Source organism: Geosmithia morbida (assembly GCF_012550715.1).
Source record: "Geosmithia morbida isolate 1262 chromosome Unknown scaffold_10, whole genome shotgun sequence".
Lineage (NCBI taxonomy): Eukaryota > Fungi > Ascomycota > Sordariomycetes > Hypocreales > Bionectriaceae > Geosmithia > Geosmithia morbida.
In genome coordinates, this window is record NW_023336197.1 from 962111 (window position 1) to 983460 (window position 21350).

Here is a 21350-nt window from a genome sequence, read left to right on the forward strand (position 1 = left end):
TTCTTAGGGCTCCATAGAGAGCCTTCAGGGGTTGTGGGACTGTGGGATGGAGGGGCACAATGATTCCTTGGTACCGCAACTTGACAGAGGAGACCCAACACACTTGTACGAGTAGAAAGAGAGCCTCAGGAGTTGGAGGGAGGGACCCGAGCAAGTTTGGAGTTGTGGGGCCCAAGGCGGTGAGAGTGCTCATTCATATCGTCCCATTCATGATTCAGCATGCCACACCGTGCCATAACAGGGCTACACGGGCTTCGCGGGACCCAAATTCGGAAACTCCGTACGGAATACGGAATACTCGGGAGTAGATAGGATCTCATTCGGTTAAGGATCGAGTCGTTTGTTGTAATAACTTTCAAGCAACTTCTTGCTAAACATCATACGCATGGCACATGCTATCCATGGTCCCAATGTCCATACCAATACTGGAGCTCAGAGTTCAAGCACGAGAACCCCGTACTCGTATGCTTACCAGATCTGGTATGGAACGTTGATGCCACCCATCTGCTGGTGCTGATTTCAGGCACGATATTCTAATCACATTACGTCGCGGCGGCTAGGAGCCCGCCCACCAGCCGAAAAGTAATTTACTGCAGTTGGGAAGCAAGCAAAGCCTTCGTCTGCCCATTCCTCTAGGCTATTTATTATTCCTCGTACTTCGTATCACTGCCGCTAATAGCTATCATAATAGCCAGCACAATAGCGCGCGCCACCCGTGCTGTTGGTCTCTTCCCCTGTAGCCTGCATTTCCCGTGCGTCACTGGATCCGAGGAACTCTAAATTGCGTCTATATCCAAGACATCATCAGCCCTCTTTCCTTTTATTTTTTTCCTTCTCTTTCTCCCCGCCCCATCCTCATCTTCCCACGCCCGGGAACTCCTCCGTGACCTCTTAGCCCTCTTCATTACCATAATCACCCTCATTATGTGCGACGATTTCCCCGAGTCCTTTGTCGGCCCCTGGACCGAACTACTCGGTGCCCATGCCAAAGACCAGACCGGTGACCTACCCAACTACTACGTCAACGACCCAGCATCCCTCATCACCACCAGCGTCCCCCGGGCACTCTATGTCGGCACGGGCGTGTCGATATTTACGCGAGCTCTCCTGCCCGCCATTCTCAATGCCAAGCACACCGTCGACTTTGTCACCTGCTACTGGGCCCCCTCACCCACGCTCGACTCGTTCCGCGAAGCCTTCGAGAAGCTGGCCGATTCGCGCCTCGAGACTCCCCACGCACCCACCCTGCGTGTTACCATTGGCCTGTCATCACGCAGCCTCTTTCAGAAGCTCCTTCATACGTCATCCCCTGATGGCTACGTCTACCCGCCCACCAAGTGGCACCAGCTGGGCTTGCCCAACCCCGAGACGCTGCGCAAGGCTGGCATCGACCTCACCGTCAAGAGCCTTTTCTTCACACCCTTTAGCGTCATGCACTCTAAATACCTCATTGTTGACGATTCCAGGGCATGGGTCCCCAGCTGCAACGTGAGCTGGGAGCGTTGGTTCGAGGGGTGCGTCGAAGTCGAGGGCGACGTCGTTCACCTGCTCAGCACCTTCCACAGGAACGTCTGGGACCCCAGAAGGGCGACAGCCTCTGAATCCTGGCCTTCCTCCCCCGGCAGCGACAGGAGGCGCTCGTCTATGACTCTGAACAAGACGCCTCTCCGCTCCAAGCGCGCGTCATTGCACTCGGGCGGCCTGCAGTTTTCACCCACGCAATCGCTTAAGTTCCCGGCTACCACCACAGTGCCCACCATCTTTCTTCCCTCTTCGCACCACCGCAACCCGCGTTTTCGCCTCTTCCCCTTCCTATCGCATTCGGATCCGCCTATGACACCTCTTAACGCCGCCTTCCTCACACTTGTCGCTAGTGCAGAGCGCAACATTAGCATCGTCACCCCAAACGTCACATCGTGGCCCGCTATGGAAGCCCTCCTCGCCGCCCTGGCCCGTGGCATTGACGTCCAGATTCGCACCAGTAAGAATATGATGATGCTCGAGCAGCTCGTCACCGCCGGTACCACCACGGCATGGTGTCTAGACCGCTTCATCGCCAAGTACAAGGCTATTGTCAACCGGAAGCCGAAACTGAATGACCCAGAGGCCCCCGCCCTGGGCCCTGGACGCCTCGAGATCCTGTACTACAAGCCCCTCGAGAGCCGGCTGGCAGAGGATGACGAGCCCGTCCTGTCTCACTTCAAGATGACCATGGTCGATGACGAGTACCTCATCCTCGGATCCGCCAACCTTGACAGGGCAAGTTGGTGGACCAGCCAGGAGATTGGTGTTCTCTTCCACGTCCCCGAATTCGAGGGCCGTCAACTTTGGGAGGGAGTCCTGGAGAAGCGTGCCGAACCTGTCTTTCGTTCGGCAGACATGTACTAATATCATACACCTCGCCACTCTCTGATTATTGTTTATTTGTTCATTTTTTTTTTGTTCGGGGCTTTGGACACACATAAGCCAGTGGAGGGACTGGACCTGACATCTACTACTTTTCTCATATTACATATACAGCGAGCAGAGGCACATAGACACACACACACACACATACGTGGTATATATCTAGACTGGTACATAATATCAACTGATTTGCTCTACGGCATCCCGTTAAGACAATCCTTTATTATTTATGACATTTGCCATGCCTGTTTGTACTGCCCCGTGACATTTCTTCAACTTTATGCTCCGTTATCTACCGGAGTGGAACATGAATGTTCTTGGACAGACGCACACAAATATCCCCATCCGTCATATATTAAACGGTCTTTCCAAGTCCAGGGCCCCGGTCATCACAGACATAGCCCGAGGGCATCGGTGAAGCTGTACTTGCCGGAGTAAGGATAGTAAGTGAGCCCATCCGGGCAAGGGTCGGCCGGGTAATACCGCACAGCGTCATTGGACACGCAGATGCCAGGCTTGTCGCAGGCCATGCCGCAGTTGTGAGCGTCTCGCGGATCGTCACAGCACTGGTGGCCGTCTTCGCAAGTGGCGGGGTTAACGCGGAAGCCACCACACAGCGTATATGGCTTCTTTTTGTTGACATTGCTGCTGCTGTCGAAGAAGCATCGACCGGAGCATCGGTTCACGTCGGTGCACGAGTCAGAGACGGGCTGACACGTCAGGCCCTCCGCGCAGGGGGCTATCCCGAGCCCGCATGGTTGCCCACCCTGTGGAGTGCTGTTGGCGAGTGGCACGAGGGTCATGGCTAGGCTGAGGATCTTGACTATACTTGTGGAGTGCATGGCCTATGTTGGAAGGGGCAGGAAGCATCGGTGTTCCAAGAAAGGAGGATGCGGTAAAAGGGTTGCGGGTTTAGAAATATTTGAGTGAATAGTCAGCGGTGATTAAAATGCTGCTTGATGAGATGTGTATGAAATTAGGTGCTCCCTTTTGTAGTTCCCCATTCCTTCCCGATGGGCAATGGTTTAGTGTTTCCTTCCTCAAAAGATACCAGAGACTGTCGTTGCGTAGAGTAGCATCAATGACATCTAGTCAACAGAGTCAAAATGAGAGCCACCTCGATCTGGGGTGTGTGAGCTCTGTATATTCTACATGTATCCCCAGCCAAAGAAGAGAATCCAGGAGGGTACGGTCTGGGGGAGGGGGGGACCTCGTCCAAGTTCGATTGTGCATGCAACTTTGACCAGATATAAAGTTTTCTAAGAAGCATGTTCTAGAGTGCTCTCTATGGAATCCTGTGAGTGACCGTTGATAGCCTTCGGCTGGGTACGGGAAGTCTCATGGCGGATACTGCTCAGTATCGCCGTAGAAGGAATTCTTCTCTACGAAGATGGGTGTGCATCGTATCGACGTATCCAAGTTGTCATGCCTTGGCCTATTTTACGATGATTCTTCGTCAGCGGGCTGGTTGAATGGGCCTTTGTTAGCGCCGTTGCGTGTAGGAGGTAGCAATATTGATGTATGGGTTGGGGAGGACTGGCGATGCGTCGTTCTTTCCATAGGGAGCAGCATCATGGAGTTGTCATTAGTGAGGGGAACGGTTGGCGGTAAAAGTTGTCGTGGGCGGTAAATAATATAATATAATAGGTTGTCCCTATGATTTATTTGATGGGCGCGAAGTGACGATACTCGGATAGCGTGAGCTTTCCCATATTTTCTAGCTGATACTACGAGTATTTCTCCCTTGGTTTGATTCAGTTTGAATTTCCCACTATCAGAATGTACTCCGTACATCCCGCGCATCTCCTGTCTAAGGAGGCAGTGCAAAATCCTGATTGGGGGGGGGGGGGGGGGGGGCGGCACGCCAATACAAGCCAGCCCCTTGGTCAAATACTGGGGCGGGTCACTTGGGAAAAAGTTTTAGGGAGGGGAGGAAGGGAAGCATACGAAAGAATGTCATTTGCGAAATATTAAATATGGTAGCTTTGCAAGTATACGTATAGTGATAATATCGAAGTATTCGTAGTAGAGACCAAGCGACCAAGACAAGGCAAAGGGACATTACGTAGTCTTATAGATAGCAGCTGAATAGTTGTATGATTGTTGGAAGAGGCTAGAGTGTGTTGGCCATGTTGGCGATTAACCCTACATGCATATATACCCATATATACCCGTTGCTTGGCCCTCTCGGCATTGCTTGAAATGAATGGAGAGAGTCGTCGCTGTTACAGTGGTAAGACTCCGTACCTCCAGCTCTACCCCGTAATAGTCCTCTGCGCGTTGTAATATGAGTAGACGTCTGATACCGAATAGTCTGAAACGCACGGCCATGTTTTAGGTGCAGAGACGGGTCAATGAGTTACTGGTGGCCGGTGCCTGGAACTTGCAGCCAGGAGGCACCAATAGTCGTTTGTCTAGCTGCTCAGTCGGTCTAGTCGACATCTAATGGTCGTCGTGGGGAACCGGCGCAGAGTCTAGAAATGTAGAGATGTTTGTACCTGCTTTTGGCAGCAGGTATGGGGAGCAACCCATTACAGGAATAAACGCAGACATGTACAGATTATATTCGTATTAAAAACTTCCCGTACAAATTGGTGTTGAGCTGCAGTAAAGGCATTTCTCGTGCCATTTTGGGCTGGCTCGTATTACAGGTGCGACTGCTCAGTATTAGTAGTATTAATAATACTAATAGTATTAATAATGGTTATGGACCTTGCATTACTCGTACTCCTACTACTACTTCTAATCCTACAAGTAACGTACGAAGTACGGAGTATAACAATAATACGACTCTACGAGCGCTCACACTACCAATGACTACATACTCGTACTCGTATACATGATATTAATGCTTGTACTTGTGTAATGCCCCACCTACTCTGTATTGTGTACGAGTAAGATGCGCCCCATACCTCAACGCACATTTCACAGCAGAAACCCCCCCATTAAAAACAACCGATTTAAGAAACCAATGAATCCGCCTAGATTTTGTAATCTAGTATTAGTTGGTGCCCGTATAATACAATACCGTAGGCGATGCCATATATATTTACCTTTTCATATGGAACGCGTATAGAAAAAAGGTACTGTGCGTTGTGGTGTGGAGTAATATCTCCTAAGAGGGGCGTTGCACGTTGTACGTTGTACGAGTAGTAATAATAGTTAGTAATGATACAAGTAGTCATAGCTCATGGACCCGACACGTATGCCCACCTCCCGCCCAAGAATACTCGTACGATGCAGCTCAGGGCCCTGGGCCCTGCTACAGCCCAATGCCATCCATGGAAGAAGGCAGGCGCCAAAAGGCACCCGAGGGCCGACAGCCCATGACACACACAAGCTTGTACAGATTAGAGATTGACATAATGTCATGTTGTGATTGCCTCACTTTTGACCTGTTACCAGTCTACGACGGACGAAAGGGCCCGACAGCTTACATCTCACGTCCATACATACAACGTCGTACGTATTAAAAATGGATAGATAGGTAGGAATAAGCCTATAGCGCTACATCGCATAGCAGTCCATGACTTCGTTAAAGGCTCGAAGCCATGGGATTTTCAGGGGTTCAGAGACCCAGAAGACCCAGAGTTCTGGCAGTAGCCACTGAGAGTCTATCGCAGCGCATCATTGGCGCATCAAACCCCCCAGAAGGCCCCAGACGACTAGAGATGCCCCAATTTACCCGCTCCACTCTACCAGTCAAGACGGGTCCATCCTTTCAGTCTACATTTACTTCTCTGTCTCTCAATGCTTGATGCTAGTGTTATGCCTGTGTGAGTACTCCGTAATACAGTATTAACGCAATCGCCATCATCCATATCAGGGGCCCAATTCTATTGCCACCAAGCTTCCCCATTCATCCACCCAACCATCCCCAACCACCCCTCCATATACTCGTACCCTCCCTCTCTCTCCCTCCTCCCACCTTCCGTCCTATTATTACATAGGACCTTGTCTTTTTGCTCTGTGCCCATCATCCTTTTCTTCTACCTTTTTTCTTTTTCTTTTTCTTCTGTCTATTCATTCACACGTCGAACCTTGACTAGTATTACCTCGAGAGCTATCCAGCCATTCGTTGCTTGATATCCTGCTTAACACCAAGGAAACATAAAAAACACATCCATCATTGTGTCCCTGGCGGTCATTTGACCACGCGATAGCATTGTCTATCCATTGTGCTGCAGGCAGCCCATCAACACTACACTAATACCTCTCTTAAAAAAAGAATTCTCACACTTGACAACCACTTCCACCAGCATGCATATCACCAAAAAGTTTGATCGCGCCTTCCAATGGGCTGGCGAAAAGATGGGTGGCGAAGCCCGAACCTCGCATAACGAGGAGTTCAGGACTCTCGAGGCTGACATGAATGTTCGCAATCATGGTGCGTTGCATCGTCACCTACTTGCTCCTCCTTCCTATACACCAGAGCTTCAACTGACATGCTGTCTACACAGGCACCGAACGTCTCCAAAAGTCGATGAACCTCTACGTCCGCTGGCTCGGCCGCCGCTGCGACCCTCTCGAGGACAGGGACCGCACCACCCCGACCGCCCTCTTCGGCCGTACCATGGCCGCACATGGCGAAGAGTACGAGGCTGACTCTCAGCTCGGCAACAGCCTGGTCGCCGTCGGCCAGGCTAATGAGCGCATCGCGTCCATTCAAGAATCCTTCCTTGAACAGGCTAATGCCACCTGGGGCGGCAGCCTCGAGCAGAGGGCTGCCATGATGAAAGAGTACCAGGTACGCCATACCTGCCCGACCCTGTATGCTACCGTCTCAACGTGACTGACCATCTCGACAGACTGCCCGCAAGAAGCTTGAGAGCCGTCGCCTTGCCTACGATGCCAGCAATGCCAAAATGGAAAAAGCTAGGCGCGACGACTTCCGCGTCGAAGAGGAAGTTCGCAACAACAGGACCAAGTTCGAGGAGTCGAGTGATGATGTGTTGCAGCGCATGCAGGATATCAAAGAAGCTGAGAGTGACGGTGTTGCCGCCCTCAACGAGTTTCTCGATGCCCAGCTCGAGTATCACGAGCGTTGCGCTGAGGAGCTTCGTCGTGCTCGCGACACCATCTCGGGCGCTGCCAACTATTCTTCGTCGCGCTCCCAGGAACCCCCTGTACCGCGCCCTCGCGCCGGCTCGCGCCCTATCGCTCCCTCTCGTTCCAACTCACGGCAGGATGCCCGTTCCATTGCCACCTACGACGAACCGCAGCAGTCCGAGCATTGCGAACCTGGACCGCCTGCCCCGCCTGCTCCACGCGTAGCTGCACGCCGCCCCTCAGCTCCGCCGCAGCCCCCCCGACCTGTGATATCGAGGGCAGCCACAGCTCCCCGCACAGCCGCAGCCGCCCCTCTTCCAGTTTCCAAAGTGCGAGGAGATGCCTCGTACCTTCGAGGCGGTGACGATGTATTTGCGGACGACACATCCACAGCTAGTGGCAGCGGGAGCCCTAACTACGGCGGCCAGACTCTCAGCCCCGCCACCAGCTACGGCAGCCTGAGCCGCAGCCTTGGGCCTGGTGTCGGTGGTGCCAAGGTACCGCCGCCCGTCAACCGTGCCAAAAAGCCTGCCCCTCCGCCAGTCCCTACCCGCAAGGAGAACCTCGGCTTTTGACCGCTCCGTATCGTTTGCATGTCTGGTGATTGGCGCCTCTGAAAGTATTTTCCCTTTGTTGGCGTTCATAATTTTATATGGGAGGGAGGCTCTACAGTTGTTCAGGAAACACATGCTATCATTGCGAGGCCCTATCCTCGAACACGTTACGCAATGGGGTTTTCTGTATGACGATAAACATAGCTTGTGCATTGTAGCTCATCTTGTAATGTACTCCCAACGGAAGAAGGGTTAAAATGTGTTAATTAATACAAGGCAAAGCATACATCTGGCTGTACTTGCGCTTAGTCGTAGACGGGTGACAGGGTACAGATACAGTATATAAACAGTGCGAATCACGGATTTGATTTTGAGGTGACAAGGCTGGCTCTTTTGGATTCAGGAATGGCGCCGACATCAACCTCGTACACCACCACAACAACGCTGCACAGAGCTGCTCCCATGGACGGACGAAAGATGGCGACGGAAGATGAGCGGTACCGAACCTCGAGCCAATACCGGCTATGGTCATTTTCGCGGGCTCAGCTGCATCAGCTGCGGGACAAGACCAACATCCTAGCTCGACAGCAGAACGCGGCGCGGCTGGGAGGAGGGGAGACAGGGGCGTCGCTAGAATTCCTAACAGCAGAGGAGGAGCTTTCGCTTGTGCGTTTCTTTACGATCGAACTGATACGCGCCGCACAGTTCTGCGAGCTGCCTACTGAGATCAGGTCTACGGCGGCCATATTTTTCCGACGCTTCTACGTGACAAACTCGGTCATGACGTACCCGCCCACCGAGCTACTCAAGACGTCCCTCTTCTTTGGTTGCAAGGCAGAGGGCTTCTACATTCGCCTGGGCCGGCTGACGGAGAAACTGTCGGGCACCACACCAGAGCAGATCCTTGCGGGAGAGTTCCTTTTGTGCCAGGGCATCCGCTTCGCGTTCGACGTGCGCCACCCATTCCGGGGTCTCGAGGGAGCCGTCCTGGAGTTAAGGCGGAGATTGCCTGCTGAGCAGGAAACACGCATTAACAGGGCACATGCACGGTCTCGAGAGATCCTTAAGTTTAGTCCCCTTCTCACGGACGTCTACTTCCACTACACACCCAGCCAGATCATGCTGGCTGCTCTACAAATGGCCGACGCGGGCCTCGCAGACATGCTCATACCTGCCGAAGGTGTGCAGTCGGACATTCGGGAAAAGATTATGGCCACCGTACAGGGTTGCCGTGTCATGCTGGAGCAGGAACCACCTGAGAGGATGGCCGAATACTGGGAGACTGTAAGCTTTGCTTCCCCTAAACCACTTGACCTTCTCGTCCCTCACCTCGACTGATCACCTTCTAGGTCGAAACGGCCAAATCTATGAAGCCGCTGCGGAAGAAACTTCAGAAATGCCGAGACCCAGACCGAGTCGACCTCGTTGCTCTACAAAAGGCCAGGCGCGAACAAGCCATGAACAAGGAGGTCAAGAAGCCCACCTCAAAGAGTGACAACCCCTTTGGCGGCGACCTAAAGTCCATTAAGGCTGATGATCCGTTCGGAGGAGCTTTGTGATATTTGGATTGGACCTTTGCCCCTGCTGCTGCAGTTACGGCTGACGCACTGAAGCTTGTTCCTCCCTTCCGCCGCCAAAAGAAGGACGCCGACGTAGGAGCATGTGTGTGGTTCTAATTGCAATATGAGCCTCCTATCTTGGCCTGTTTCTTCAATCCCTTGTGTTGAAATGGGTTTACGAGGGTTGGTATGTTTGTAAACCCCTAAGACCCAGCCAACTGGCATACTTAGGCTCGGATGGCTCGCTCCGAGTGGCCTCCAGAACTAAGCTAGGACATGTGCCAATACAGACTGCCTTTTAGACTCGGTACCGCGGAAGAGAGTCCAGGCTATAATATCCGACGTTGGATATACTCGGGATTTTGAAGCCGGGCCTGGATGATGACCTGCTACAAGGATTTAGTGGCCATAGCCTTTAAGAACAGGCATGCACGATTGTATGCGAACAGTGATTAACGAAGAGAAAAGAAAATATTTGAGGACTTCTTGCTATTCGACCTGCCAGTATTGCAGTCATATGGAGTTAATGAACACAAATATATACAATAACAAATAATTATATAGTAGTGCCTGTACCGTGATATCTTTGTTTTCATGGGTAGCCTAGCAGGGCCAATCCGCCTAATGTAACGCCAAACACGCCAGACGCCAATATCTAAAAGCAGCCTGCTGCAGAACGAGGTAAAAATTTGAGTGATTGCTAACCCTTTATACCGGGCTGGTGATGGCGGTGCCAATGATGACATCCGTCTCGAACGAGGTGTCGTCCTTGCGCGAGCTCCTGCCGACAGAAAACTCGTCGGTGCGAATTATGCTTCGAGGGCTCTGCATTTTGAGCTCGAGATTCTCATCAGATGATGCCGAATAGCTGCCACTGCTGCTCAGGACTGTAGACTTGCGTACCATCGACTTAGCGTTCCAGCTACCGGCGTCGGAACGCGGTGTGCCGTGGACTTTGTGGGCCTGAGATCTCGTGGTGTGCTCCATGACATGTCCCGAAATCTTCTTTCCAGCCAGGCCAAGGAGGGGTCCGATGGTGGGCATGCATGCGCAGATTAGTCCCACTCCGCCCTCAACGGCCGTCCACATGTAAATATCGGCTGTGATCCATGTCACGTCGGCGCCGAGACCGACGGCAGAAAGAGTGCTCGTCAAACGAATAATTCCAGCGATAATGGCACTGAAAACTTGTCAGCCCCTGTGATAGAGATGAATGAATCTAAGAGAGCCAACTGACAAGGCACCAGTGGCAAAGACACCCAGCAGAGATAGTTTATTGGCACGATTGAGCTGGATTTTAGAAAGCATGGCGAGCGGGAGAGCAAAGATGAGGATGTCGCCAAATGTATTGAGGGCACTAGTGGAGATGACGAGAGGAGCGTTGTGAGCTCCGCACGTGCCTGCCGGAGGGGGCGCAAGAGCAGGATTCTGCTGCTCCCAAAAGTACTGGGGAGGGTAGCTGTTTCAACGCGTCGATCAGTCCCACGGAGGTGAAGGAAAAAGAGAGATGCGAAACATACCACTGGAAGAGGGCAGCGAAAAACGACGAGATGAACCAGCCTCCGTTGTAGATGGCGATGGCGATCAGGCACCACCTGAACCACAGTATCCTCAGGGTGAAGATTCTCTTGTAAAAGGCAAGGATAGACAGCTTGATGAAAAAGTGGGTTGTAAAGTAAATAAGGGCATTGAAGAGGCCGATCTGGAGAATGCGCCAGATACGCGTGGGGTCGACAGCCCAGACATGCTTTCCCATACCAAACGGAAGAGCTTTGACGCATAAAATATTAATTTCTCGTGATCAAGAGAGGGGAGTATAATGAGGTACAGGATAATCTATGTGAGTATATACCTATGACGCACGAGACGCAGTAGAGGATGACGAAGAGCTGTAGAAGGCAGCATGTAAGTCTCGACTTCGTAGCATATGGAGCAGGAGAAGAGGTATATGAAGAATTAGAAGAAGGCTGACCAGTGCGGCCAATGCTGACCAGTCGTCCAGCTCGATACCGAGGCGACGGTTGTATCTGGCATAGAAACGGAGTCCGATGGCGACTGTGCAAAGGACGATGAAGAGAGTGCCAACAGCGATGACGGACACACTCCGATCTTCATCCATTCGAGAAATTTGGCCAGGCGTCAACTTTGGCGTCACCATCGTGAAGGTAGACATGCCGGATTATGAAAAGAAAGGCTTGAAGGTATAGCGGGCAGTATAAATAGAGAGAGACAGAAACGGAAAGTGGACAACGAGAACAAAATGAGCCAAGAGGAACAGCAGGCTGGTGCCCTTTCTTGTACGGCAGATGGGCTTACAAGGTGGGAAGCCGAGGGCACGCGTAAGCAACAGTAGCTCGGCAGTATATACGCCGTACTACCATCCATCTCGTGGTCGATTACGAACATGTTTTCCAGTTAGGCGATTCAAGGCTCAGACGGCTGGCGATTTGGCGCAGCGGCGGGGCCGTATTGTACGACGTAACAGGGCAACCGGATCATGGGCGATCATCCTTCGAGAAGAATGGGACGGCGTATACCAACCGTGTGCAGAGCGCGTGCATGTACGACTATTGGTAGGATCACGCATATTGGCCTTACGTAGACTACTAGCAGGGCTAAGGTAGCACTCGTGCATATTACAGTACTATTGCCGTGTTAACATAAGTACGTGGGAATCGCGACATCAAGTCGAGCAAAAGTATATGTGGCAAGGTTCATCATCAACGCTCTTCTTAGCCACATGTCTTGAATTCATGCAACCTAATAATTGTGGTATTCGGCGATTAGCCCCTACTTATATTGCGGTGCCATAATGGGGGCTAAGATAATTTGAATAAGACGATCGCTAGGTTCATGGAGGCGATGACGGCATGTAGCTACCATCATGTTCATTGCACTCCCCAATGATGCTAGGGTGGACTGATGGATATCAGATGTAAGAGGCCGCTGTCATCGTTGATGGCACACGGTCACGCAGACGTACAAACTACTCCTCCAAAATCTCTTTGGTGAGTGATGCCAGTTAAACAGATGCCACGTATCCATGGGCATTCGTGGGTATTACGGCTTATAAATAGGATGATGAGCAGCTGTAGATCACTAAAAGGCAGTCACGAATGAAGGACACACTAAGGGATAATGTACTAGTGCCACACTCCTCCCTCTATATAAGAATAGCTGTGGGTCAGGGATTTCCTATATACCTATACCCCTATAGGTGTCTCCTAAAGGAGACACGGGACACACACACACACACAATACGGATATAAACATATCAAGAGATGATCCAGTCCAAAAAGCCGAGAAAACAACCCTTGGATTACCTCACGGGTCACGCTAATGAAGCAAGCGCCAGGCTTCGCTAAGTACAGAGAGACAATCAAAGGCAGACATGATGCTTATTTATTGGTAGCATGCATGCTTACTACATGCATCTGCAAGCCATGTATCAATATCATTGGGTCACAAAACGCCATATGCAGCAGTGCCGCTTCGTCCTCGTAATACCAGTTTAGTGTAGGATTGATCCATGAGCACTACGTTGTGGATGGATAGGGCAGGGAGGAGGAAGGTTGGCTGGTGTACGTATTAGGTGAAGGATCCATTATCTCCAAATTACAGCTCACATGGTGCCTGCTCGAGCTGTTGACACAACACTGAGCGCAAGCAATTACAGAGTTCTACGACTTTTGGTACGGGCCTACTGGATGGAACAGTTTGTTGGTCCATATGCCCAAGACGATATGTAGAGTATTATGTGCAGTAGCTGACCTGTGGCGATGATCTACGCCCAAATGGTTGCAGGGCCCTTGGAGCCGTGCAGCAGACGCAAGCCACTCGACGGCTATCAGAAAATCCTACATCCAGCCTATACCCGATCTGTACCCGCTCTACAGGCTTACTGTACTTTTTATGGAGACTCTCGCATCCGCTAACCAGCCTAATGCAGCTTGCAACTCTTACTCTGACAAAACCACTTTGCCTTTGTCACAAAAGTCGGTTTGGAGGCATCAATCTTGTTGTGTGTATTTTTTGGTACGTAGTATTATTACTATTGGATAGTAATAACACTACATAATATACCGTACTCCCGTCGATCTATCTCCTTCATCCAACTCTCCCACAGCTACTATATGTAGTATCATAATATGCCAGTGCTTATCTTATCCCTACCCATCATTGATTAGCACATGTACATGTAGACATGCACACATATGGGGCTTACCTAGTATTACTGTTTTGGGCATGTGTCTTCTAGTTTTATCCCTGCATCTGCCCTGCAGCCCTTATTTTCTGCTCGCCTTGTCTGACATCTAGCCCCTCCCTCAGCAGTTGCCTCTTTTTCTTGTCCTCAGGTTGGCCGAGAACTCGTGCTGCTTTGGTCCGATTTGAACTACCGGCCCGTCTACAGATAACATCTATTACCAATGCCGTGCTATAAAATATTACTACATCCACAACGTGCCGCCCTTTGCATAAAGCTGTGCGGTGTGATTCACGAGAAATCTACTCATATATGTCATGATGATGTTACATGTAGTAATACTCGTACATCTCATTTCGCCTTAAGTTTCTCGCTCACCGGCAGCTGGAACGCAGGATTATGGAGTACCTTGGCAGATACAACGGATACGCATGCTGTATCTTGCCTTCCCAAGCATCCGCTTGTGATGCCACCCATCCCATCTGCTGTGAAACGAACCCCTCAAGCCCCGAAATCACGTCAGAGTATTGCGTCGTCCCGCTGTTAACGCAGAAGCCCGCCCTCAACTATCTACTGTTTTCCTTGTGCATTCTACCGTAAGCCTCGATGATTGCTCGCTTTTTTATCTTCTTTATTTGTTCACATGTCCGCGCCGCAAACTTTACACCCCTACCCAAGTAACCCAACGCGCACCGTTACCGTCCTGTGCCTCCCTTGTAGCTAAACAACACATCTAGCTTGGCGATTGGATTCGTCAGCGAGAGTCCTATCCTTGTCGGGACTCGTACATAATCATTGCTACGCCGTACATATATAGAGACAAGGAAATGCCTAAGCCCTACGCCCCACCAACAGATATCCTCTTTTCAAATGTTAGCTTTACCTCTGAACTTAGACAACCTGCCCCGGCAACTTGCAAGGGACTAATACAGCCAGAGAGAGAGAGCAACACATCTCAACACACACACACACACACACACACACACACATATATATATATATATATATATACATATATATATATATACGCACACACGCATATAGTCATGACTACCCGACCATCAGATGCTCCCTGGGCAGATGAGCCCTTCCATCTGATCTCAGACCCTGCCACAAAGGGTTTTGACGTTTGTTGACCCCCGACATCTTCTGTACCCATTCGCCCGCATGGTTCATGGACTGAAGCGCTAATGATTACTTACGACTGTTTAGGGCTCCAAGGGCCATGTGCATGTAGCCACCGAAATGGCACAAGCCCACAATGTCCTCATCCGTGGCCTCAACGCCATCGTGCAGCAAGCTCCCCACGTTCCCGATTCTTCTTCGTCGTCATATAAAGAACAGGATGTCAAGGACCTTCTGGCCTACTCCAGCTCATGGGTCAAGATGGTACACCACCACCACGATGTCGAGGAAAAGTACATTTTCCCCGAGGTCGACACAATAACTGGCCAGTCCGGCGTAATGAACGAGCCCAAAGACCAGCACGAGCTCTTCCAACCTGGCCTCGACAGCCTCACAACCTACACCGCCACCGTCAAACCATCCGATCACAAATGGGAGGGCCACGGTGGCATGAAGGAGATTTTTGACTCCTTCAGCAAGTGTCTAGTTGACCATCTCTACGCGGAGGTGGACTTCATCCTTTCTCTCGAGCACATTGGTGATGCCATGGCGAAGGCCTTTGCTAAAGGCGAGGATGTTGCCCAAAAAGTTGGTAGTCTCGACACGCTCGTAAGTCCTGCCGACCATATACACGCAAAGAAGAACCCTTTTTTCTTTCTGCCTCCTAGATACCAAAAACAGGACGGCAAGCTGACGTGAGGCAAATTCAGTATGACTTGTTCCCTGTCGTCCTTGGCTGTGCCGACAAGACATACGGGGGCGGAAATACATTCCCTCCCGTACCCTGGGTCATGCCATACTTGGTCAAGTACTGGTTTGCTTATGGCAATGGTGCCTGGAGGTTCAACCCCTCGGACTGGTGGGGACAACCTCGTCCGCTATACTGGACTGGTCAGCCCAAATAGGGCCAGGTATGAGTATCGGCACCACAGCATTGATATCCCCTGGTATATCAATATCGTACGTGTATGAAAACAGGCGAATATATTACGCAGTGCGCAGAATCAATAAATAGCAGAAGAGGATAAGAATCAACAGATCCAACGGCTGGGATGGCTGGGCTGATGATGTGAATACGTAGTAATTACTCCTCTTAGGTCCTGTAGCCTGCAGTTGCCGTATATCAGTAATACCACAGGCATTTCAATAATGCTACCTCTACCTGTACAACCGGTTATTACAAACCTATACTTGTGCGTTGTAACGTAATGAACAGCCCCGAGGTCTTTCAGTTCCAGCCGTAGTCGTCCGTCGTACATCCAGAGTGCGCCGCACTGCGATCGTTATTAGTTAATGTCGAGACCAATTTGGGGAACTGTAAGTGGGGCAGAAATGGCGGAAGTGTAGTCAGTCACTGACCCCGTTCCATCAAGGAAGGGGACCACAATCAATATTACACGTACGCTTGTCACTGGTGCCTTTACCTTCACCACTACAAGGCTTCTGCCACGCCTCTATACGCAGACATTGTCAATTATCTCACTATTCCCTACCCCAAGCAGACTCACTGTCTGACACTCGTCTGCTATTACTACTACGCTGTGATGTATTGTCATCACTACGAGAACTCATATTACTAGAGCTGTTACTGCAGAATAGCACGCATTGATTAGTATGGATGAAAAGTTTGATGAACAAGTATACTAGCCATGACCTTCCCGTTATATATGATACACATAAGAACCATGACAGTTGTGTGCGGAGGGAGGGAATTAATACCTTATCAAGTCCGCATGCCTGTGATTTTGAGCTTGACACCTTTGCTGGCAAATGCTGGCGCGATGAGAATCGACTCTCGACTAGGAACAATGTCTTTGGCAAAATCTGTCTTGCCCAGCTCAAAAGTAAATCGTTGAACCAGCGTGCACAGGGTAAGCTGAATAACCTGGGTTGCAAATCTGCAGTCATCCCACGTCAGCAGCCGAGATAAAAAGAGGGTAATCGTCGCCTCTTTCCCCCCCCTCCCTCGGTACCTCCTCGTTCTATTATCTTTTCCCTGTCGATACTCGGTGGTCTTTATGGACACCTGATCCGAGTCGTTCCTTCTTGTTTTTTTCTTCTCTTTTTCTTCTTTTTCGTTCTAAGAGCAAGATTGGTGGGGGGCGGGGGGCGGGGGGGAGGCAAAACTTACTCTTTTCCAGGACATCCCCGGCCACCCTTGCCAAAAGCCACAAAATACCGTTTTTCGTTGATAGGATTCTCCACATCCAGCCACCGCTCGGGCCGGAACTCAAACGGTTCAGGGAAAATGTCTGAGTTGAAGAGTAGATTGCGGTGATTTACCGAAATAGATGACTGATGATTATAGTAAGATCGTAAGCGCACCCCTCTTAGCTCTACGCCCCTCTCTCACTGTTCCTCTGGTGTTGACTTACGTGGGCTGGTATCTTCCAATCACCAAACTCCATGTCTTCATGACAAGTCATGGGCAGGCGAGAACCAACGGGAAATGTAACCCGGTAGATTTCCTTCATTACGGCTTTCTATGGGGCAAACAATCACAATGATTAGCCTTGTTGAGACCGTAGATGTTCTCCACACCACCTGCACATCTAGCTTAAAACCTGTAATCCTTCGCGTGTATCGTTAAGCCCACTTACCAGATATGGAAGGGTGTTGAGAGTCTCGTAGCTAATGTCCTTGCGAGGGTCAGGGTTAGCTTCGTCAAGCTCGCGTCTCAAAGACTGCAACACATGCGGGTACGCATGCAGATAGTACATGGAAAGCATCATGGTCCTTCCAGGCGTAAATGATGCCATGAACATCTCCGTGCCCTCTTGGGAAATGCGCGACGCGGTCTTTTCGGATTCGGGTGCCTTGCTCCTGCAGATGACTGAAAACAGTGTCTCTGTGTCTTGCTTCTCAACAGGTGACACCTTTTCGCTTTTTCCGCTCGAATGCAGCTCCTGCGACTGCACGAATTGCTCAGCAGCTTGATAAATAAGCTGCATAATTTCCGCGGCTGTCAGCCAAACGTTCTTATACAGGAAACTAACTTGTGCAGAGGTACTTACAGTGTGCAGGTCAAAGACGCGACCAATGTGATGAGATAGGAGGCGCAAAATCGAGTGAGGAACCTTACGAGCGCAACCCATGATAGCAGGAAAGATGCGGTAGAATGGTGCACTGGTAACTAGAAGCTCAACCGTGTCACTGCACTTCTGGGCCATGGGGAGGTCATCCAAGAGGTCGAGGGAGTGGCCAAAAGCCCACGTATAGAAGCTGTCAAAACTGATAGCAGCAAAGTGGGAGCGCAGATTGGGACTTGAATCACGGCTTTCCCACAGCAGATCGCAGCAATAGTTGACCTTTTTGTGAACCATTGCTTCGGTGGCCATGACGTTAGCCGTGGAGAAGAAGGGGCTGTAAGCCACCCTCCTTCGTTTGTGAAGGAAGTGGTCTACGGAACTGAAGGATCCATTGGAAGTCCCGAGTGCCGACGAAAAGTTGGGGTGCCTGTCGCGGATGGCAGGCTGGGGTGCATACAACCGATCGTGGAACTCGCCGTCGTTGACAGAAATTTCATCTGGGTTTATGCGGATGATGGGGCCGTATTGAGCGTGAAGCTGGCGCACCTTGGGAGCGAACTGAGAACCTCCCTTGTGGACCAATTCAAAGTAAGCTTCGTACCAGTGTGTGGCCGCAGCCAGACGAGGACCCGGAAACTTGGCAAGAGGATGAAAACAGAGATTGTAAACGATTGAGATGGAAAAGGCAGCGAGGCCTGCGACGGCGACTATGATCACTGCGGAAGGCATATTCGGACACTTTGACAACTTGGAGATGATCGAGCAAGTTTAAAGTGTAAAGCTTCAAGTTAGTCGACAAGCTGGAACGGAGTGTTTGAAGTGAGAGAGGGCCGAGCAAAGTGTGACCCTGGAAGGGATGTCCGTTTGATAAGTAGACCACAGCTGACTTCCCGCCGATGTGTATGTAATACCCTGGCCTCGAGTGGATGGATTCTTTGTTTGAGCATATCGTCACCAACAATGTGGAATGACTGTCCAACCACAAACGATCGCCAATTTTGATTACCTACTGAGATGTACCGTTGTTATCCGTTGCCATCCATTAGTCAGTTCCGTAGGGGAAGATTAACCTAGTATCATATGTTGGGAATGCAAAACGACATGTGCTCAGCTTGTGATACCGGCTGTTTGGTGGTGAGCCGCGTCCATTTTTCTAATGTAGACTAAGAGGTGGGGGGGGGGGGGGGGTGCGCGCATATCACTACATGATATCGACAAATCCTTCGGTCTCTAAAGCATAGAGTAAGATTACCGCATCTATAGTAGGCTTGAATACTTTCCGCATCTTGATTGTTATTGGATATCTTTTAATTCACCCCAGCACTCAACTGACTCAGCTTCTCGCCTTGGTGACGTGCCATGCATAATCCTTACACGGTGAACATGATCTGATGGCAAAGTAATATCTTGGCAGCTACTATCACCCCTTACGTACGTCGTATGCTCATGTAAAAGCTGTCTATAAATACCCCCGGAATGCTGAAGCTTCGTCACCTTCTCTGCCACTCCGCCATCCCTCAACAGGCACAATTCCCTTTTTCACATACATCAAACTGATAGAGCTGAATTTCTACCTTCGTGTAGAAAAAGATGTCACAAACACTCGTTCAGTCTAAAAAATCGGTGCCTAAGACCTCAAGTCTGCGCCATGAGCTTCATTCAAGTCTCAAAGGACAGTCAGCTTACATCCCGAGCCTCAAACCCATCTTTTCCGATTGGGATGGGATCGAGGTCAAGAAGATGAGCCCATTTGTGGAGCCCTTGAGAGAAAGAGTCAACAGTCGTCTTGTAAAGTACTTGAGAATCCGATGACAACTCACATATTATAGAGTTACAAGATCAGGGTATAATTGAAGCTGACTTTCCTCTATAGCCTTGATTTTGACCAGGCAAAGCTTGAACGCCTGCAAGCTGCTGATTTCGCCTCCTTCACGGCCCTGTGGTGGCCTGATGCAGACTTGGAAAAGCTCGAGATTTTGTCATACCTTGTCATCTGGCTCTTCACGTGGGACGATGAAATAGATGAGCCCACCGGCACCTACTCCGAAGATTTTGAAGAGGCACAAAAATACAGAGAGCGGACACTCTTCTTTGTTGGCCACTGTCTTGGGCTGTCTGACGGAATCAAAAACTCCAAGCCTCAAAACAGAATTGTGCAGAGCTTCGACGTTATTGGAGCTTCACTCAAGGCCTCGTACACAACAAGCCAGTGTCAACGCTTCTATGACGAGGTGGCTCAGTTCATGAATGCCTCAGAATACGAGCAGTCAGGCCGTCTTAACGGACATATCTTCTCCCTTGAGGAATATTGGAAGTTCCGCCTAGGTACTAGTGCCGTGTACATTGGCTCTGCAGCTGGCGAGTATTCGGCATCCCTTTGTATCCCCGCAGGTATCATGCGCAGCCCGCCTATGCAAGCCATATGGGACGAGACAAACATCATGATATCCATCACAAATGACCTGCTTTCCCTCATGAAGGAAATGAGGCTCGGATGTATCGACAGTGTCGTTCCACTCACATTTATGATAACCCGTAATATTCCCCAAGCCATTTCCAAGACAATCGAAGTCTTACAGCAGTCAAAGGCGCGTTTCGATGCTGCTTCAAAGGAAGTCATTGAACAGCAGTGCGGTGATGACTTCCTACGTCAGGAGGTATCAGAATTTATCCAAGTCCAGAGGAGCAACTGTGTTGGAAATCTAGTATGGAGGTAAGAGCATTCAAACTGCCCTAGGAGCGTAATACATAAATACTGACGATTAGTATAAGTCTAGAAACACATAGATATAAGGTTCCTGACGTTATTTCTGCTGATGGAAGCATTAATATCATACTTTAAGAAGTCATGTAAATCATGTTCAACGGCAAATACTTTGTGCATCAACTGTAAACACAGATTGAAGTTTCTAAAGTCGATAGAGAGAGAGCATATATGTGACGTTGGGGTCAACTCTAAGCTACAGGGTAGACAGAGATAATGTCGTTTTATGTTAGCGAGATAGTTAAGATGTCGAACTAAGCAATAGGCAGTTATAGTCGCAGGTGCTTACATTAGGAACTAGTTTTAATAGAAGCGTTGACTTTATCATTAATAGCTAGGTAGAGAGTGACTAGACTATAGAAATGAGGTTAACTATATACTAGGTGATCGCTAAGGTCCTGACATCCTATTACGGCCCGACATGCGACCTTCACGTGCACCCCACAAATTCCTTACTTATTATCACTACCTTCACTTATACACTAACTTCACTAGGGAGGTACGATCATCTAAATTCCTAATAATCGCACCTACAATTATTACAATTATTTACGATCACCCCGAATCACCTAGATACGATCATTATCAGTTACAATAATCACCTAGTATATAGTCAACCTTATTTCTATAGCCTAGTCACTCTTTACCTAGCTATTAATA

The 21350-nt window shown here is 50.0% G+C and overlaps 8 protein-coding genes across 8 annotated transcripts; 5 read left to right on the forward strand and 3 right to left on the reverse strand.

Moving 5' to 3' along the window:
- Positions 1–924: 924 nt before the first annotated feature.
- Positions 925–2388, forward strand: GMORB2_1786 (uncharacterized protein; the record flags this gene model as incomplete). The annotated part of the gene is made up of 1 exon (XM_035463767.1): positions 925–2388. The coding sequence occupies one exon, from the start codon at positions 925–927 to the stop codon at positions 2386–2388; it is 1464 nt and encodes a 487-aa protein (XP_035320598.1).
- Positions 2389–2795: 407 nt separating this feature from the next.
- Positions 2796–3248, reverse strand: GMORB2_1787 (uncharacterized protein; the record flags this gene model as incomplete). The annotated part of the gene is made up of 1 exon (XM_035463768.1): positions 2796–3248. One exon carries the CDS (start codon positions 3246–3248, stop codon positions 2796–2798), a length of 453 nt encoding a protein of 150 aa, XP_035320599.1.
- Positions 3249–6666: 3418 nt separating this feature from the next.
- Positions 6667–8030, forward strand: GMORB2_1788 (Bin/amphiphysin/Rvs domain for vesicular trafficking; the record flags this gene model as incomplete). The annotated part of the gene is made up of 3 exons (XM_035463769.1): positions 6667–6793; positions 6867–7153; positions 7215–8030. 3 exons carry the CDS (start codon positions 6667–6669, stop codon positions 8028–8030), a joined length of 1230 nt encoding a protein of 409 aa, XP_035320600.1.
- A 384-nt stretch (positions 8031–8414) lies between these two features.
- GMORB2_1789 (cyclin H) lies at positions 8415–9568 on the forward strand (the record flags this gene model as incomplete). The annotated part of the gene is made up of 2 exons (XM_035463770.1): positions 8415–9293; positions 9359–9568. 2 exons carry the CDS (start codon positions 8415–8417, stop codon positions 9566–9568), a joined length of 1089 nt encoding a protein of 362 aa, XP_035320601.1.
- A 708-nt stretch (positions 9569–10276) lies between these two features.
- Positions 10277–11741, reverse strand: GMORB2_1790 (uncharacterized protein; the record flags this gene model as incomplete). The annotated part of the gene is made up of 5 exons (XM_035463771.1): positions 10277–10748; positions 10806–11027; positions 11089–11338; positions 11421–11457; positions 11541–11741. The coding sequence occupies 5 exons, from the start codon at positions 11739–11741 to the stop codon at positions 10277–10279; spliced, it is 1182 nt and encodes a 393-aa protein (XP_035320602.1).
- A 2858-nt stretch (positions 11742–14599) lies between these two features.
- GMORB2_1791 (uncharacterized protein) lies at positions 14600–15802 on the forward strand (the record flags this gene model as incomplete). Its single annotated transcript, XM_035463772.1, has 4 exons — positions 14600–14644; positions 14891–14899; positions 14985–15506; positions 15608–15802. The coding sequence occupies 4 exons, from the start codon at positions 14600–14602 to the stop codon at positions 15800–15802; spliced, it is 771 nt and encodes a 256-aa protein (XP_035320603.1).
- Positions 15803–16620: 818 nt separating this feature from the next.
- On the reverse strand, positions 16621–18655 carry GMORB2_1792 (Cytochrome P450; the record flags this gene model as incomplete). The annotated part of the gene is made up of 5 exons (XM_035463773.1): positions 16621–16795; positions 17029–17192; positions 17273–17380; positions 17498–17842; positions 17912–18655. The coding sequence occupies 5 exons, from the start codon at positions 18653–18655 to the stop codon at positions 16621–16623; spliced, it is 1536 nt and encodes a 511-aa protein (XP_035320604.1).
- Positions 18656–19516: 861 nt separating this feature from the next.
- GMORB2_1793 (uncharacterized protein) lies at positions 19517–20643 on the forward strand (the record flags this gene model as incomplete). Its single annotated transcript, XM_035463774.1, has 2 exons — positions 19517–19602; positions 19800–20643. The coding sequence occupies 2 exons, from the start codon at positions 19517–19519 to the stop codon at positions 20641–20643; spliced, it is 930 nt and encodes a 309-aa protein (XP_035320605.1).
- Between the last annotated feature and the right edge of the window lie 707 nt (positions 20644–21350).